Genomic DNA, 20,629 nt, shown 5'->3' with positions numbered 1-20,629 from the left:
GTTGCCATGCACACAGTTGCTTTCTACTTATCCAGCTAGAATTATGTTGCTTTATCAGTTTTCTAAAACAAAAATGTTTTATTCACTCTAAATCAGGCATCATTAAATGGTGAACCACAGTCCAGACCCTGACTGAGTGGCAGTTCCATCTGGACCACTTTGCCACTTAGCAGCCTAGGCACCCTCTCCTAGGTTCGGAGGGGTGCGGGATAATCCTAGCAACCAATCACCTGCTTGTTAAAGTGGAACTTCACTCTTTCAATCAACATTGGCTATTTTTAATCTTTATGCTGCTAACATTAGTAAATAGATAGGACAGTATATCATATTTACTTGTTTTAAACATTTTTTTTACATTTCTTTAGTCACCTCCTGGTTTCCAGGCCTATGCAAATTATGTCACACATTTTTGTTCAGGAGGGGAGGAGGGGTTTGCCGAGCTAAGCACATCCTCCTGCCTGCATGCCTGCGTTAAGGGCAGATGGATTCCAGGAAGTAAATGCTACATAAATAATTTTCCCTTACCCAAGATGACCAGAAAGCTATGGGGTATTTTTCAAAGTGATTTCTCAGCAAAATAAAGCATGGATGGATGTGTGAGTTTGTTTTGAACATTGAAAATGAATGAAATAGCAGTTTTGGTTTGTGGAGCTCAGATGAAGTGTAGTTCTGCTGTAACAAGAGAAGTTGAGCAGCACCTGTTTTCTGTCCAGACCTGCTGTGCCTCTGGCCCTTTGCCCTGCTGTGTAAGGAATGACTGTGAAGGGGGAAGGGGTTGTGATTGTGACAGAAGGATGGGGGGGGGGGCTGATGTCAAGGGGCTAAGGACACTGATGTAAAAGGGAAACAGGAATGTGATGTCAAGGAGGAAGGGGGGGGGGGGTACTGAGGGGACTGGTATAAAGGACTGAAATGTGAAGGGGGGCTGTGATGTGAAAAGAGACCTGAGGAGGTTGTAATATGAAGAGGGGACTGGGGACACTGATGTAAATGGGGGTGGGGGGGGGGGGCGTGATGTGAAGGATCTAATCACGCACAAACATAGGATTGAGACCTCTGCAGGAGAAAAATGTATTGATCAGTCCTGCTCTAACTGATCTTAAAGTGTTACTAAACCCACAACAGTAAAATCAGTCTGTATATGCAGTAAAGCATGCTTGTTATACTCACTGTGGAACCTAAGGGGTTAATCCTCTGCATTGTGTGAAGAGGATGTTTGATCCTGACTTCTCTGATCCCCCTCTAATTCCAGTGCCCCCCTCTTATTTCCTGTTAAGACATATCATGCGGAGACACTCTGCACATGCTCAGTTTGTTTTGTAGTGCTAGAGATTTTTTGTTGTTGTTTTTTCCCTTGGGAGAGTGCATGTGATCAGCACAGGGCCAATCAGCACTGTCCAGACAGAGGTAAGGGGTTCTGCATCCTCATAGAGCAGAAAGAAAACTCCTCCAAGCTTTAACCAGTGCTCTGCTGAACACTGATAGGAGTCACAAGACTACTATTTACTGCTGATGAGAAAAGGTATTTAGCAGTTTATATTTATTCAATTAATTGAATTTCCACTTCACTGTACTGTGGGAGACCAGATATAGTAAATGCAGGGTCCTGGGTTTAGCATCAGTTTAAGGTAAAAAAAACCTTACAATAGCTGTGCCCGGCTTCAGTTCTTCTCTCCCCTCTTCCTTCTCTCACAAGTTTCACTGAGAGCAATGGAAGCCATTGGCTCCTTCTGTTGGCAGTCAAATCATGTGCGGAGGGAGCAGGGGGGCAGGGCCTAGCCATGTTGTGTGTCTATGGATGCACACAGCCTGGCTTGAGAGCAAGCCCTCACGTCTGCCCTCATAGAAAGCCGCTTGGGCAGACACAGAAGAGGAAGAGTGACGGGGGACCCAAGAAGAGGAGGTTTGGGTATGTTCTGTGCAACACCCTTGCACAGATCAAGTAAGTACAGTATAACGTTTGTTATTTTAAGAAAAAAAAAAGCAGCCTTTAGAAGCACTTATATATATGTGAACCCTTACGTTGTGAAACGTAAGTTTTCAGTTTAAAACAGAAATGATAGGCAAAATATTTGTGTATATATTATATACTGATATTCCCAGTGATTAGCTGTGCATTGTGGTGTGTGTGCACAAGTCTTGGCTATTGCAGCATAGACAGGCTGTGCTCCCAGCACTTGCAGTGGTCAGTTTGAAAATGGAAAGCAGGGAGACTGGCAGGAGCACCAGATATTTCCCACAAAGGGAGAAATGCAAAGAGAACTTTTTAACACAGACACATATCAGGAATATGTTGGGGGTATCATATTCTTTAGATAACAAAATCTGAACTGCGCTGAACAAAATTACCATGCATTAACCACTTGACTACCAGGCTATAGCTGAATGACGGCTACAGCACGGTCCTCCAGTTCTGGGAGGGCATCATATGAGGCATATGTCTCAGCCGGTGCACTCTGTCATCGCTGTGTCCATTGGCCACAGCTGATCACAGTAAAGGGCCAATGCCAGGAATTTTTTTTTCTTTCAAAAATAAAAAACCCATTGGTGATTAAATACCACCAAAAGAAAGTTCTATCTTTATCTATGATAAAAATTTTGTTTGGGTACAGTGTTGCCTGACCGCGCAATTGTCATTCAAAGTGGGACAGCGCTGAAAGCTGAAATTTGGCCTAGGCAGGAAGGGGGTTGAACGTGCCCAGTAGGCAATTGGATAATTGATCGTCTTGAGATCTGATAGATCCTTTTCAAAATCAAATGACAAAATGGTGAAAAGTTGGTAAATTAGGAAAACTTATTTTAACTGAATGAATGAACTAATATATAAACCAGATGCAATATCAGGGGAATGTAGATGCAACACTACATCAAGAAGAAAATCCATGCAGAATATTCATACAATGAAAGCCACAGTGTATCATATTCTTTTGTTAGGTACCAGCAAAGTACCAAGCGACAAGCAAAATGGGTGTTATAGTGCAAAGTCAAAAGTTATACACAAATACATTTAGCTTTTGCTGTAATCCAGATTTTAAAAAGTTTTTCCTCTGATCCCATGTAGGTTACTGGTGTTCACATATCAGGAGAGTAAAAGTAATTCTCACTGGGGACTTCACAGCAAGTCACGCATGTCTGTTGTTATTTTGATGTCTGACAGGTCACAGGTGACTCAGAACAACAGACCTATGTGCACATTTCAAAGACTATAGAACTGTGCAGCAAAAAAAGAGCTAGAAACTGATCTAATGAGGGCAGGATTACCAAGGGTAGCATTTTACAAAAACCTTGGATACAGTATGTTGGAGTTGTAATAAAACATGTTTGGATTCCCAGATGCAGCATTGTCATAGCTAAAATCCTCGAAATGTATTTGGAGCCAAAATATTGGGTGGGAATAGTTTAAAACCCCTGTCGATTTTATACTACTATCCAGAGCTCCACTGTCAGGGATTTACACTCGCTTCCTGTCCTAATGACAACATTTTACCAGACAGGAAATGAAGGGAACTCCCTGACAGCAACACAGAAATAAAATGTTTTTCTTTGATACAGTAGGGGAAGGCTTCAGGTCCTAAGATTTATCATTTTCTCTTTGTCACTGTTGCAGCTGTTCTCTCATTTTTATCAGGGGAAAACAGAAGCAGAAAAGGAAGTAAATCTCCCCAACGGAGCCCTGGATAGTAGTGAAAACCTGACAGCTGTTCTAATCCTCCCCAACAAAATCAGAAACACAGTTTTTGGCTTGACACACACTTTAATAATATAAAAGCAAAGTTCCAATTTGGTTTTGTCATCATAGTTTCATTTTGCCAATGAGTGATTCTGCCAACAGTAGTGATTTCTCCTTCCTGTCTGTCTGACCCTCTGGCACCCTCACACTCTGCACCTTTGCTATTGCCCAAATACATCGTATCATGTTGTGCCCACTCCATTAATTCCTTAAACCAGGGTTTCCACTGTAGGCTGCCTTCTCTGCCCCTACCCCCCGGATTCTTGTATGCCAGTCCTGCCAATGCTGCTCCCAAGCCCTCTGGAAGTAGATGGTGAGCATCAGCAGAGCCTAGCACATCCCAGCACCCTGCCCCAGGTCCCCAAGGCAGTTTCAGGGAGCTGTGGTTCCTGCCAGTGGCCGACCTTCCCATTCTTGGCGCAGTGCACACAAACCCCTATCCTAATTACTCTGCACACACATACTAACTCCTCCAGGTCTGCACCACTTCACACACCACATCTGCCCTTGCCTGTTCTGACTCTCTTCAGATATTTGTCCTCCCCCTGACCCAGGTCCTGCTTCTCATCACACACAGCACAACTCTCCCTTGTGCTCATTGCTGCTGGTTCTATGTGCTCATTTCTCTACCCACACACCTCTACTGCCAGCTGTATTGACCATCTCTATACTACTGCTATGCTTCACACTTGTCTCTCTCTAACTCCTCCCTGAGGAGCGGGTTATACTGCTGATCTGCACACTACTGGTGCTGCACCCCCCTCTCCCCCCAAACACAGATACAGTTTAAATGCCCCTGGTTGCAGCTGACAGCCAGTTACACACTATTGTTGTTCCCCACGTCTTGCTGGCTCTTCTCTTTACATATCCAGCACCAGCCTCTTACTACTGTACACTCCCCTCATATCGTGAATGCCCTGCACACAGCTACCGTGCATATTTGCACATGCACTGCCCCCCCCCCACACAAACATATCATACACTGCTTTTGTCTCCTTTGCAGACCTCCCTCCTGGCCCTGGCTCCCCTGCACACTGCTTCAGCTACTCTGCATGCACACGCCCCTGCGTGCTCTTCCATACACTAGTCCAGCTTAGGGTTGCCACCTTTTCTTCAAGCAAAACCTGAACACTTTAACGGTGCATATATTTTGTGATTAAACAACATTTCTAATCACAAGAGACCCCCTTTACATCAGAGTCCACAAAATTCCCCTTTAGATCTGAATCCACAGAGTTCCCCTTTACATCTGAATCGGCAGAGTTTTCCCTTACATCTAAATCCACAAAGTTCCCCTTTACATCTGAATCCACAGAGTTCCTCTTTACATCTGAATCGGCAGAGTTTTCCCTTACATTTAAATCCACAAAGTTCCCCTTTACATCTGAATCCACAGCGTTCTCTTACACTGACTTTGCAGACTCTGATGTAAGGGAGAACTCTGGGGACTCTGATTTAAGGAGGAACACTGAGAACTCTGAGGTAAGGAGGGGGATTCTGATATAAGGGGGTCTCTGGTATCCAGAGCAAGGGCGGACTGACAACTCATGGGGCCCCCGGGCAATAGGGGATCATGGGGCCCCTGTGTCCTCGCTCACACTCAAACCACACCTAAAATAGCCTATAAAAGTTACCAGGGGCATTTCTTGGGGACCCCTACTGACGCCGGGCCATCGGGCAGTGCCTGAGTGTTTGAATAGTCAGTCCGCCCCTGATCCAGAGCAGCTACTTACATCATAATTTCCAGCATTCCCCTTTAATCAGGGTTCCCATGGCCCTTCTTACATCAGAGGCTGCAGAGTTCCCCCTTTACATCTGAATCCACAGAGTTCCCCCTTACATCTGTGTCTGCAGAATTTCCACTTGCACTGTAAGTGGGAGCTCCATGAACTCTAATGTAAAGGGGAACTCTAATGTAAGGGGTGCTCTGGGAACCTTGATGGGGGGGGGGGCTCTGATATAAGAGGGGACACTGCGGACTCTGATGTAAGGGGGTGTCTGCTCACCAAAGCCCCCTTGACATCAGAGTCTGCAGACTCCTTCCTTACATCAGAACCCCCCCTTACATTAGCCGATAAAGCCAAACGGTTTTCTTTATTTGCACCTATATTATGCAATGGTTAAAACTGCTTTTAGGGGTTTTTTGTCCACGTCTTACTTATTTCCTTTCATTTTCACAAAGACTCCAACAGCAGGAAGTGAAAGAAAACCTGTCAAAATAAGGCAATCTTCCAGATCTTTGGAAGATTTCACTTTATCTCCTGTTCCTGTGACAACTTAAATATTTTGGGACAAATATAGAGGTTGGATCTCCTCAGTGGGGACATAGTCAACAATAAAAATCTGACAGGGGTCTAACCCTTCCACACTATTCAAAACTAAAAATAAAAGTTTTGGGAATTCATATGCTTTATGAAGCTGTAACAAAGCTTGGTGTTGCTTTGGACGTCAGACATTTGGGCAGAAACCTAAAAATACCAGCTGTGATAATTTGATTTTCTGTGAGCAAATAATGCTTTAACTACCCTTCACAGTTAGAAACTGTCCAGTGAAGGAGGAACAGTTCCTGATATATCTTTTCACAGACCAACATAAAAATATCACATTGGATAAAATGTGATTACAAATATCACATTTGATCAAATGTGAATGATATCCGGAATAAAAGCACCATTACTTCTGATTTTTCTTACGTAAATATTACTAAACTTACTATGACAACTTACCTGCATGCGGTTCAGTGATACCCAGCAGTTGTCAGGAAAATCTTGCAACATGGGCACTAAAAACTGCAAGCAGCCATCCCAGTGGCAAAGCAGCAACATCATGCCAATCAGATTAACAATGCGTACTACAGCACTTGCCAGGTCATAAGTCATGTGGAAAATCTACAGAGAAAAATATTCAGAATTAACAAACGTATGGAGCCAAACCTAGGTGTGCATGACAATGGTAGTGATCAGGTGAAAGACGTAATCCATCTGAGAAGGGTTATATACCTTGTCATGTGTTGCAGAAGCAAAGCGTGAGTATTAATTTCATTTTTTTTTTTCTTTTTTTTTATGAATCAAAATTGCAATATCAATCTGCAACATTTGTAAGACTAGAAATGCATTCAGGCAAAACCAGAAGACTTACCTCCTCCCATTGATGAATGTACCGGATGAGCCTGGAAAGTCTTAAGAGACGTAGCAAACTCAGCACTTTAGTGAAACGGACAATTCGTAAGGCCCTGGCAGTCTTATAAACCTCTGAGTCAATACGTGTTTCTACAATAAGAAATATATAGTCCACAGGAATGGAGGATACAAAGTCCACAAGGAACCAACTTTTTAGATAGCGAATCTTGATACGTTGTGGATCCAGGATAATTTCTGTATTGTCTTCTACTACTATGCCCGTTCGAAAGTTCAGTACCAGATCCACAAGGAAAAAGGTGTCAGAGACAACATTAAACACAATCCAAGCTGGGGTGTTCTCCTCCTTAAAGAAAGTGATGCCCACTGGAATAATGATGAGATTTCCCACCATAAGCAGTAACATAGTGAGGTCCCAGTAAAACCTGTTAGGAAAAGAAAACACCGTAAGTGCATACTCAACAGATTCACACAACAGCATACTCATAGTATGTGGGAAATATATTTATGCCGCAAGAAATGTATGATCAACTAACTTTTTCTAGTTTGTTTCCATGATGCATTCATAAAGCAAGAGAGTTCTGGTATTAGGTACACACAGTACGTGACTATCCATTGCAGATTGTCCTTCACTCTTACTTTTTATCATAAAAAAAAAATAACAAGCTATGAGATGGAAGTGAAGGGTACAAAGAATAAAAGCTTGAGATGGAAATCGCATTAATCATTGTGGAACAAGGCCAGAAATGTCAGAGCCATATGTAAAGAGCTTGTACATGATATTAGGCCATTAATAGAGGATGAGATGGAAGGTACTTATTAAAAGGGTTTTTTAATTTTCAAGAAAAGTTGAAAACCCCTTCAGTGTAAGAGTAAAGGGAAGTATCTTGCCCACCCCCACACACAGATACACTTGCTGAAACCCTGATGATTAGATAAGACAGCCTGCACCTTAGAACTGGACATTTTTCCTGATTCAGAGAGCTATTGACTTTAATTAGGCTTCTACAGCCAAAGGTACACTGTTTTTTAACATTGACAACAAACCCACAATGATGGCAATTGCAGCTCTGGAAGTACCTCCAGTCAGCTGATTGGCAGGTCTGACAAAACATCCACTGGTCTTCCACTGAAACGGTTTAACACTTTTTGTCTACAAGTGCAAATTTGTTTTCATAATGAGGATTTCAATGCATTATATATTATCAGTTGTAAGTATGCTTATAATAAAAAGGATAGCATTAGGAATAAAGCAAAATGGGAAAATCTGATGATTTTTCAGAGGTAAGGGGCTTTGGGCTATGGTGTCAGTGATCACTGGGATGTAGTAATGGGCAAATGAAATTTGCTTACAACTGAAATCAGGTTTAGGATGTGACTGTTCAGAGTTCATTCACAGGTGCGGTTGGACTGCAGATGACCTTCTCTTGCATTTCTATTGACTTTTGTAGGGAGAGAAGCAGTTATGGTGCAAACAACAGCCCATCAACATGGGCTATCTAAACGGCACACTGGTATTACATGAGCCCTGGCCTAATACCAATAAAAAGAGAAACTATAGCAGACAATGAGGTAGATTTACTAAAACAGGTGCACCCAGAATCTGGTGCAGCTACACATGGTAGCCAATCAGCTTCCAACGTCAGCTTGTTTAATTAAGCAATAAAACCTGAAAGCTGATTGCTTTATATGCAGAGTTGCACCAGATTTTGCACTCTTCAGTTTTAGTAAATAACCTCCCAATAAGACAAAAAAAACTATACAAAAAGTACTCAGCACACACTCCAGGTAGTCTACACAAAAGCTTCGGCTTAACGACTTCAGTTAATGCTGAAAGTTTGGAGTTTATTACCCTTTATTGGTCAACCTAAGTTGTTAACTATGTAACCTTTCTGGGCCAATCTCTTCTTCAGGGTTTATACAGTTGTATAAATTATCAACTTTCTGCATAAATCAGTGGCTAAAATGGTAGAAGACTCTTCAACATTTTAGATAATAACAGTGGTTTTTCTTGCATACATTTGCAAATACATGCAAAGTTGCACTGCCATATTATGACAGCTTCCCAAAGTGTGTCCTCTAATATATTAATATATCTGAATTCCGGACCTGAAACATATAGAGCAGAGGTATGCCCAGGATGTAGCCCCCTCCACCTTATAGGTAGAGCAACACACCATAAGCCTAGACTTGCTCAAGGCAGCTAAAGTTCCCTAGTGTGTTTCAGAACCAAAACCAACCAGCCAAAATTAATGCTACTCAGATCAAGTTATAACTAGCAAAAGGAAAGGTGCACATATGTAGCACAATAATACACACAAAACTAAAATTTCTCAACACACACTCCAAGCATTCCGCACAAAAAGGTATACTGTATCAGTTTCACTATATATATATATATATAAAGTATATTTCTGAGATACCCAAAAATTACAAGTTTAACATGTTCTAACTTTATGTATGTGCTTGCTTTTCTCCCTAATGTTCCATTTAATTTGAGATGGCTGAAAGTGAATAGTTAAAGTTTCTTGTTAAAGTAGGTATAAACACAATTACTAAACCATATAATCTTTAATATGTTATTGTGATTTCAAAAGTAATTTTAAAAGTTTTAAATCTACAACTTTCGTTAAAATTACACCCGGTTGCCCCCCCACAAAAGTCCTTGTTCAGGTACCTACAGAGTTATGAGGTGACATCTCACTGTTTCTCTCTCTTGCTTTCCTGTGTTGTCACTCTGTTACATGCTGTGTCTTAGGAGACTATAGGTGGTTATGTCAACACTATGTGCACTAGAAGCACAATCCTCCATTGGCAGCAACAGGAAGCTTGCCAAGAGCAACGGTGCACAGCTATGGTAGCCCTTGTGTAGACAGAAAGTTGCTGCAATGAGGATGGAGCAGATAAGTGGCACTGAGATGCAACATAGAATACAAAACAGTAAAAATGGAATTTTCAAAAAGAAAAAAAAAACAAATATCAAATAGTTTATGATACAGTGAGGGAGATTTACTAAAACTGGTTCTCAGAATCTGGTGCAGCTTGGGTTTATATATAACCTAAAAAGTTACTTGATTCTCTTTCTTTTGACCTTAAAGTATACTGTATGTTACCCCAACATTTCATTTTTCTCATATGTGTCTGTTGTACCATGTACTTGTTTTAAAATGTACCCTGTTCTCTTTGAATTGCTTCCTTCATGTGAAATGTCTGGTGATCCGCCAGTCCCCTTGCTCTCCTGTTTCAAACTGACCATGATAGACATGGAAGCACATCCATCCCAGTGTGGTCAGTGCTCTGACTATGCTAGGAGCACAGCATGTCTGTTCTCCAATGGTCAAATTTCTGTTGACATGCCCCACTGCACAGCTAATCACTGGGAAGATCAATGCACCTCTGTTCCTCTGTCATTTGCAGAGACATGCTCCTGCAGTTTCCATCCCCAGCTCTCTAAGCCCCTTATGCATCTGAGAACAGTGGTTATGCTATAATTTATTCAACATGAAAATATAACACACACATGTATGAAAAATAAAAAAAAAATATATATATATTTTATTGTGGTGGGAGGTAGCTGAAGTGGGAATCATGTTCCCTGGTAAAAAGGCAGTCCAAACGGAGCGTCTTTTCTCAAAATTCTGACTTGTAGTGAGCTTTATTTAAAAAGGCTGCAAACAAACCAACAAAACAGAAAATAAATGCTTGACATCCAGCCACTAACTAATCTGTGCAGATTCCACTCTGACATGTGAAGGGCTTTCCTCAGTCACAAGTGGGAAGCAAAACCCGTCCAGATCCCACACTGCCAAGGTGGCCCGGAAAGCCCAGACTGGATTAGTTTCCCACATACAGTATGAAAGCATGTAAGGTGACACATAGTGCCCCTTAACCACCTCATCTTTCATTATGTCAATATACAGTATATACACGCACACAATTTTTTTGCCTTTCAAAATAATACAGAATGGGTTGTTTTACAAGGTGATTGTTCATATATACTTAATGCTCAGATTACCCAATAAAATGTCAGCCTAAGTCTTGTCCCATTTACTATATTTGCTGGCTGAAAGTGTCCCTTTGTCTAAGCAGTAGCCCTTTCCTTGCACAATACGTGATGTGAAGGCTAGATGGCTTCAACCAGAGAGATTTATGTCCAGTCCCTTTACAGTAGTAGTGCCTTTATTGCCCTGATAGTGGACCTGGTCATGTACCAGATAATTGAACTGACCAGCACATGACTGAATCTGAAATACATATATCACCCAAGCCAAATTTCCAGATAATCCTGGCAACTGGTTGTGTCATGACAGATAACTATATACACTGGCATCTACTATGCATGCAGTTCAATATTTCATTGCTGTCAAAGAGATAACAGCTGGCAGTTGGAATCACTTTCACCCCAGATATATGGAAATTATAAGTAAATTACTTTTTAAATGACTGAATCTGACAAGATAACTGGTCCATGTATGATCACCTTTATTCAACCTCAATTCGTTATCTCCGCAAACGCATCACCAATCACCAATTAAGGTATAAGGTGTTAAGTAAGCCGTGTTGACTGACAGTGATTTCTCTGTGGAATGGATTCACAATCTGTTCTCCTTCAAGAAAGGATGGAGGCATGCTACTTGTTTACATAAATTTAATATTTTACAGCTAATTATATTAGAACTAGTTTTTGAGAACTTCCTTTTGCTCAATGTAAAAATTACATACTTGACAAATACGTATTATTATTATTACTGGTTTCTCCATTGATTAATATGGCTTTAAGAAGACCTAATGTTTTAAGGAAGGATGTTCTTGTAAATTGAGCAGTTTTATTATTATGATTTTTTCCAATTGACACTATTACCTACTTTCCTTGCAATACAAAAGCATGCAATCAAATCCAGCCTGTTGCTGTATGACAGCACAACTTAAGCCTTGTACACAAGATGAGAATATTAGACGAATGATCATCCGTTTTTTTTTTTGCATGCTAGTCTCATATAAAAAATGAACTAAAGGCAAACCTGAGAACAAACAGAAGGATGAAAGTGTGGCAATATCATCTGCCGCTCTGTAAAAGGTGAGAATTCCCAAGAAAAAAACAATGCAAAAATTCCCTAGCACACTTTCCATCTATTCAGCACACAAAACGTTTTTTTTTTTACCTTTTTCATCAAAAAAAGCTCCAACTACATTATGGGGGCATTTTTTTATGTATCTGTGAGACAGAAGTGGTTAGATGTGGGCTCCCTCTTTAGTATAACTATATTGCTCTAGGAATTTTTTGTCATGTATTAAATGTTTATTTATAATGTTATAATACAGTATAGCCCAATATGAATAAAAAATGATTGCTGCACATCCCAGCCTTCTTTTATTTGGTATCAGAATGACCTTTGCATGACACTGTATGAACTGGCCCTATTGACTTCTGTAAGCTCCTGGCCCTTGTTTGAGTTCAATGATGCAATCATATCATTAGGAAATTGCTACCATGACTTTGCAGTCAGTAACAATAAAATCAGCAGATAACATGTGCTGGACTATAGGGATGCACCATATTTTTGATATATCTTTTTTTTTAAGTGGACACAGTCTTTTAACTATGCAGGTTTCAAGGAATTGTGCTTTCTGAATTATGATCATCAAGTGTTACTGCTGTTTCTTTAAAAAGCAAGAAAAGATTTGGTGGGTGTCACAGAGCATGTCATTGCTACTGAAAAATCTTTCCTATTGTGATTTCAGATGCAGAGACTTTAATTAGGTAACTGATGAAGTTGGCTAAATGGTCCTAATCCCAACTCAGTGTGCAAACACAGCGATGTCTGCTAAGCAGCAAGTGTAGAATCATTCAGTTTTTCCATTATAATAAAGGCTTCCACTACTGCTGCTGAGAAGGCATTGCTGAAAGCTGGTTTTATCAGATGAAACTGTGTTTGATAAACTAGATTGAATTGGATGACCTAGTTTTTCTGAATACCCCTTGGCACAAAATATTGCAACTTGAACAAGGAGAAAAATATTTTGAAATAACACGTATCTAAAGTAGATGATGCCTAAACTAATAGAGATGGAACATGTTTGTCTGAGACAGCCCGCACAACTTGTCACATGCTGGGCTGTATAAAATTTGCAAGTTTACCCACTGGGAGTAGAGGAAAGGAGCTGGTGCTACATCAGCTGGACCTTGAAGGGTAGCTATAAGCAACAACCAAACATTTATTTCCTCCATTTTGCAGAACACTACAAGTTAAAGCTCCACCCATCATTTTTTTTTTTTAAATAAGACTCTAGTACCACAACAAACCAAAATATATGCAGTGACACCATACTAAATTTAGTTAAAAATGAAAAGTTTTTTTATTCCAAACTTGCAGTTTGTAAAAATTATTGCGTGCATCTAATAAGTATTAAAGTGTATGCATAGCCCAAACCATTTATTTGCTATTTATGGATAGAGTGTGGAAGGGTTAGAATCCCTGTCAAGTTTGAATTGCTGTCTATGCCCACTGGTAGGTAGATTCACTCTTTCAAACTGTTTTTGATAACCATTGTCACTGAGACAAAAAATGACGGGAAACTCAAAATGTTACAGCTGTCACAGAACAACTGTAAAGAGTTAATTGTCCATACCTAAAAAAATCTAAGATTAAGAAAAAAGTTTTGGCTATACTTAAGCCAGCCATAGACTATATGATTTTCTGTTGTTGCAGGAAAGAAAATTGCTTGATTCCCCCATCAACACAGTCAGTGTTGATGGAGGAATTGCTCCCATGGAACTATTGTGCTCTCCTGGCGTGGAGGCACAGGGGGGAGCCATCCCTGCTGGGAGAACACAGTGATTATTGCTTGCAGAAACAATTGCATGAAAAATCCAACAGGCTGGTTGTACCCAAATCTCAAACCATCTATGGCTGACTTTTTAATGTGTAACTATAGCCAAAGGGACGGTTTGAAGCCCTGTTAGTTCTTTTTTATGTCCCATTGGGAAAATTTCCCCTCACTCTCTGTAAGAGACAATGTGACTGGACAAGGTTCGCACTAGCCAAAGCTCTGAAAAGTGATCCACGGTATGGTGGAGAGTGGCTAGACAGTAGCTGTTAAGCATTCAGCAGTCTATCCTGCTGCCTTTAGAGTATCTGTTTTATTTATTTATTTACTTTTTGTAGACTGGCAATTTATAATGGAGCTAATGTACCTCAAGCCAAATGTTGGTTGCAGCGCAGCTCCATTGACTTGAAAGGCTGAGCTTGATAGACGGTGGTGCCTGTGAACTTAGCCTGCCATGGCATGTGAACAGCTTGCACTGGCTGTATTTTACACTTAAGTGGGCGGTTGAGGGACAGCAAAACTGTGGCTCAGCCACATGTTTTTATTGCCACCCATATGAAAGAGGCCAACGTGAGTGGCAATGCACTGTAAGTTGTTAATAAAATAAATGCCCCTTTTAAATGATTTCTCTCCATCTTCTGTTCCAATGGTGACTGTAAACTTTTGCATTTGTCACTTTCTGTTTTGGTTGCAATGGTCACAGGACAAAAAAAGAGGGGGGAAACAAAGACAGCAAGAACAATCTGACAGGGAATCCAACTGTTCCCTTGATTTTCTAATTGAATGCAAAGCATTTTCTGATTGGACGAGGTGGAAAGTGTGATGTCATCATGCTGCCTCTCCACGTCGTCTAATCAAGAGAATGCTTTACAGTCATTCAGAAAATGTAAACCATTCCCTGAATGGCAACCGTGCTGAGCAGCCAACCTCTCACATTCACAATTCATCAGGCCGGCTGTTCAGCACAGGACCTGGAAGCAAGTGGAGATCACTGGAGTAGCGGTGTCCACTTCAGTGATTTCCAGCTTTCAGGGGCATCGGCCAGGTATGGTATATACATAGATAAATTGGTACAAGCTGAATAAATGAAATTATGTAAAAATCTACCATGCCTGGAATTGTTTAAGTAAACATAAATTACTTTCCCAAAAAAACATGTAAAAGGCCTCGTGCACACAGACTGTTTAGTCAGTGCAATGTAAGTTCCAGTGTATTTCCCCTGCCCTAAAAGCACAGATTAATATTTTCTTTATTTTTCATATGTCCATATTCATATTTAAACGAGCACCGGCACAAAATTTACCCTTGTAATGTTCAACGCCTCAAAATATGGATATTGTTAAATTCACCACGTTTCAATTTGATTGTACAATCTCCCTAAAATCTACCAACAACTATATAATGCAAGGGCCCGCCTGATTGGATACAGATTGACTGGCTAGGTTAGGTAGTTGCTCATATTATATAATTTTGGTGAATATAAAGCTGATTGTAGAAAGATTGTACAGCCAGGTTGTAATAACAGTGAAGTGGCGAGCGAGTGACCCGATATGATTATTGCACCACATCCCTTAACATTGGAAATATTCAATAGAGAAGATGGGACTTTCAGGGTGCATAGACATGAATACTACACATTAAAAGTTATATAATTTTTATTTTGTATTTTGGTAAAAAACACAAGAAAGGAAAAAATACAGAACATGAAAACAATTTCAATTCTAAGAATACCAACTGAGATTCAGACTTGGTTAGGTAAATGTAGTTACTCCCTACATGTTTCGCCCTCACGGGCTTCTTCAGGGGAGATTTTTTGAGGAAATTTCTACCGCCAAGGCAGTCTAAAGGTATATCAAAGGAAAATTGTTCAATTACCAAACAACTTTAATATATCCAATACAAGGTATTTAATCAAATATATATATATAAATATATATATATATATATATGTGACTCAATGGCTCACCCTGGATGTGAAAGCTCACGGAGCTAGGAGAAAATTACCTAAAAAGATCTTAATTGGCCTACACGTCCAAAACAGTTGTAGAGGATATAATGGGCATCAGATATCATCTAGGCACAATGGGATAGACAAAAAAAGATTAATTAAATTTAACGGAAGATATGAAGAGATCATAATTCAATAGGTTGAGATAAACCTTGGGCAATTTTACCTGTTAAATGCTTTAGAAGGATATATAGGTATAACCTAACAAAGATCTATTTGACCTATACGTGCACAACCAAAAGAGAGGAAACAATGGACATCAAACATCCATCTAGACAAAATAGGATAGACAAAAATCAGGAATTAATTTAATTTCAAAAAAGAAATCAAGATATGTTAATTAATGAAAATTAACTTAAGGTTGTAATGTTTATGGCAACCCCTAGGTGCATCACACACACGCACACACATTACAATCTGATTGCAAAAACCTCCTTTAGATCCATCGACAACTATGTAGTGCAAGTGTCTGCCTAATAGGATAGATTAGGTGTAGGACCTTATATTATTTAATTTTAGTAAATCTACATTTGATTGTACTAAGGTTACAGAGTCAGATTGTAAGGTTTATGATGACCTTAAGGCTCACAACACACATTCCAATCTGATTATAACAACCTCCTTTAGATCTAGCTTCCTGGAGACAACCAATGAGGTTGAAATGCGTCGAAGCATAGTGTCGTACATCTGGTCACGTGGTTTATGGGCAGTGGAACGCATCCGAACTTCTGATATGGGATACAGACAGCGGCCATCTTAGACTACCAAAGCTGAATACACTCGGTGCCGGTATCAGGGCACCAAGTGGTGCAAGGGCCTGCCTGATTAGAGACAAGCTGATTGGATAGTTTAGGTAGGTCCTCAAATTACATGATTTTGGTTGATCTTAGGTTGATTATACAGAGGATGTATGGTCAGATTGTAATATGTATGGTGAACCTAATGCCTGGTACACACTATAATCTTTTTTTTCTTTTTTTTTTGTTCAACCCAGTGGGTTGAACAAAAAAAAAAACCTGTCAGATCACTGTACTAACACAAGTGATGTGAGTATGGCGATCTCCCCTGCTGTGCTACTGTGTTCTGACACTGCTGCCAGAACACAAAGGTCAGTGCTCACAGCCATTGACTGAGAGTGCTGATCATATGCCAATCGAATGCTGTTTTTCCAGAATGGCCAAATGACAGAAGCTGGTCCCGAGACTGGCTTCTGTCGGACAGGGAGCTGTACTCACGGGTCAAAAGTTGCCCGGTTTCTACTGTACCTGATGATTTTGCCGATATTCGACCCATGTGTACCTAGCATTAGTCTCACTAAACACATTACAACCTGACTGTAACAATCTATTTTAGATCTACTAACAAGTATGTAGTGCAATGGCTTGTCTAATTGGATACAAATTGATTGAATGATTTAGGTAGGTCTTCATATTGCATAGTTTTGGTAAATCTATAGTTTATTGTACAAACATTGTACAGCTAGATTGTAACATGTATGGTGACCTTTAAGCTCACCACATGTTACAATCTGATTGTATAATCTTCTTTGATCTACCAGCAAACATGTAGTGCAAGAGCCTGTCTGATACAAATTGAGTGGATAGTTTAGGTCAGATTGCAACATTTATGGTGATCCTTAAAAAGGAGCAAAAACAGTCCACACAATCTAAAATTTACACAAAATGTCTTCCCTGCTAAATGGCACAAAAGAGCAATAAAGAATCTCCCCGATTTGTAAAACAACCAGATTTGATTCTGAAATGCTATTAGCGAAGCACAATTCTGCCATATAATAAGGCTAGATGGGCGATTTTACAGTTTGATACGTTCTATTTTGATCTTGCAGCGTAGCCACAAGTTCACAAGATCTCATACGGCTTTGACAGTAAATGACTTCCTCTATAGGCTGACTCACACCTGCTGCTATATGTCTGGAGATTAGCTGGTCAAATCCGCATTCAATATTCATAAAGGGAAAACTAATAAGGAAAGCGAGGGTGATTTCCCTCCAAAGGGCACACATTGAGGTTCTAGCTATCTGTTGCACTGATGTACTGGAAGGGGAGACGATCCCTTGGGTAGGCATGGGTTAAAAGAGTAGCTCAGAACTACCTCCAGTCACAGGGGAAGGGAAGCTGTAGAAGACAGAGCTGTTGGGGGATGGGAAATACCAAGCAGACTAGAAGCCGGGGATATGAGGATTTTTTGAGAGGGGGGCTTGAAGGTGCGTTGTGTAACAAGAGGTTACATCCGAATTATATTTATAGATCTAACACACTGCACTGGGTAATCTGTGCGCTAGATAGATCACACTGCGCTGGATGTCACATGCAGGTGAATAGGCAGATGTTACGAGAACAGAAAAACAGATGGATCAGGGAGAGGATTCAACTTTCCTAATGTCATTTGTGTGAAAGGAATCTTGTGTAGATCATGATATTACAGCATTGATGATGATGAAAAACAGGGCTTGTACCTACAGTGTGCCAAGGCATTCAGCACCATGGATTTCAGCAACATCAAATCCAGCACCATGAAATTCAGTAATACAGACTTCAGCACCAGGGATTTTAGTACTATAGAATTCAGTACCATTCATTTCAGTACCATTCATTTCAGTACCATACATTTCAGCACCATTCATTTCAGTACCATACCTTTCAGCACCATTCATTTCAGTACCATACCTTTCAGCACCATTCATTTCAGTACCATACATTTCAGTACCATTCATTTCAGTACCATTCATTTCAGTACCATTCATTTCAGTACCATACATTTCAGCACCATACATTTCAGTACCATACATTTCAGCACCATACATTTCAGTACCATACATTTCAGCACCATACATTTCAGTACCATTCATTACAGTACCATTCATTTCAGTACCATTCATTTCAGTACCATTCATTTCAGCACCATTCATTACAGTACCATTCATTTCAGTACCATTCATTTCAGTACCATTCATTTCAGCACCATTCATTTCAGCACCATACATTTCAGCACCATACATTTCAGCACCATTCATTTCAGCACCATACATTTCAGCACCATACATTTCAGTACCATTCATTTCAGCACCATACATTTCAGTACCATTCATTTCAGCACCATAACTTTCAGTACCCTTCATTTCAGTACCATACATTTCAGTACCATTCATTACAGTACCATTCATTTCAGTACCATTCATTTCAGCACCATTCATTTCAGCTCCATACCTTTCAGTACCATTCATTTCAGCACCATTCATTTCAGCTCCATACCTTTCAGTACCATTCATTTCAGTACCATACATTTAAGTACCATTCATTTCAGCACCATACATTTCAGTACCATTCATTTCAGTACCATTCATTTCAATACTATCGAATTCTGCACCATGGATTGTCAGTACCATGGACTGGAACACCATAGAATTCAGCACCATGGATGGTCAGTGCCATGGATTGTCAGTACCATGGATTGCAGCACCATGGATTGTCAGTACCATGGATTGGAACACTATAGAATTTAGCACCATGGATTGTCAGTACCATTGATTGGAACACCATAGAATTCAGCACCATGGATTGTCAGTATCATGGATTGCAGCACCATAGAATTCAGCACCATGGTTGTCAGTATCATGGATTGCAGCACCATGGATTTCAATACCATGCCTTTCAGGCCTTGTATTTTAGCACCATGGATTCTAGCACCATAGAATTCAGCACCATGGATTGTTAGTACCATGGATTGTCAGTACCATGGATTGGAACAACATGGATTGTCAGTAACATGGATTGGAACACCATAGAATTCAGCACCGTGGATTGTCAGTACCATGGATTGCAGCACCATGGATTGTCAATACCATGGATTGGAACACCATAGAATTCAGCACCATGGATTGTAAGTACCATGGATTGCAGCACCATGGATTGTCAGCACCATGGATTTGAACACCATAGAATTCAGCACCATGGATTGTCAGTACCATGGATTGGAACACCATACAATTCAGCACCATGGATTGTCAGTACCATGGATTGGAACACCATAGAATTCAGCACCATGGATTGTCAGTACCATGGATTGCAGCACCATGGATTGTCAGTACCATGGATTGGAACACCATAGAATTCAGCACCAAGGATTGTCAGTAACATGGATTGGAACACCATAGAATTCAGCACCATGGATTGTCAGTACCATGGATTGGAACGCCATAGAATTCAGCACCATGGATTGTCAGTACCATGGATTGGAACACCATAGAATTCAGCACCATGGATTGTCAGTACCATGGATTTCAATACCATGCCTTTCAGGCATTGCATTTTAGCACCATAAAATTCAGCACCATGGATTGTTAGTACCATGGATTGTCAGTACCATGGATTGGAACAACATGGATTGTCAGAAACATGGATTGGAACACCATAGAATTCAGCACCATGGATTGTCAGTACCATGGATTGCAGCACCATGGATTGCCAGTACCATGGATTGGAACACCATAGAATTCAGCACCATGGATTGTCAGTACCATGGTTTGCAGCACCATGGATTGTCAGCACCATGGATTTGAGCACCATAGAATTCAGCACCATGGATTGTCAGACCATGGATTGGAACACCATAGAATTCAGCACCATGGATTTCAATACCATGCCTTTCAGGCCTTGCATTTTAGCACCATGGATTTTAGCACCATAGAATTCAGCACCATGGATTGTTAGTACCATGGACTGTCAGTATCATGGATTGGAACAACATGGATTGTCAGTACCATGGATTGGAACACCATAGAATTCAGCACAATGGACTGTCAGTACCATGGATTGCAGCACCATGGATTTCAATACCATACCTTACAGGACATGCATTTTAGCACCATGGATTTTAGCACCATGCATTTCAGCACCATATAATTCA

At 40.4% G+C, this 20,629-nt stretch overlaps 1 protein-coding gene across 1 annotated transcript in view; it reads right to left on the bottom strand.

Annotated features, from left to right (window-relative positions):
- Positions 1–20,629, bottom strand: part of HCN4 (hyperpolarization activated cyclic nucleotide gated potassium channel 4) — a 169,316-nt gene that overhangs the window by 56,115 nt on the left and 92,572 nt on the right. The window contains exons 2-3 of the mRNA XM_089671390.1: positions 6,869–7,292; positions 6,457–6,618 (exon numbers count right to left, since the gene is read on the bottom strand). Of these exons, the coding sequence (XP_089527516.1) occupies positions 6,457–6,618; positions 6,869–7,292 (586 nt within the window). The remainder of the gene's footprint in view (positions 1–6,456; positions 6,619–6,868; positions 7,293–20,629) is intronic.

This window comes from Staurois parvus, unplaced genomic scaffold (genome assembly GCF_062004578.1).
Source record: "Staurois parvus isolate SC_StPar_1 unplaced genomic scaffold, SC_StPar_1.0 ptg000105l, whole genome shotgun sequence".
Classification (NCBI taxonomy): Eukaryota; Metazoa; Chordata; class Amphibia; order Anura; family Ranidae; genus Staurois; species Staurois parvus.
This window is presented reverse-complemented; position numbering and strand designations above follow the sequence as displayed.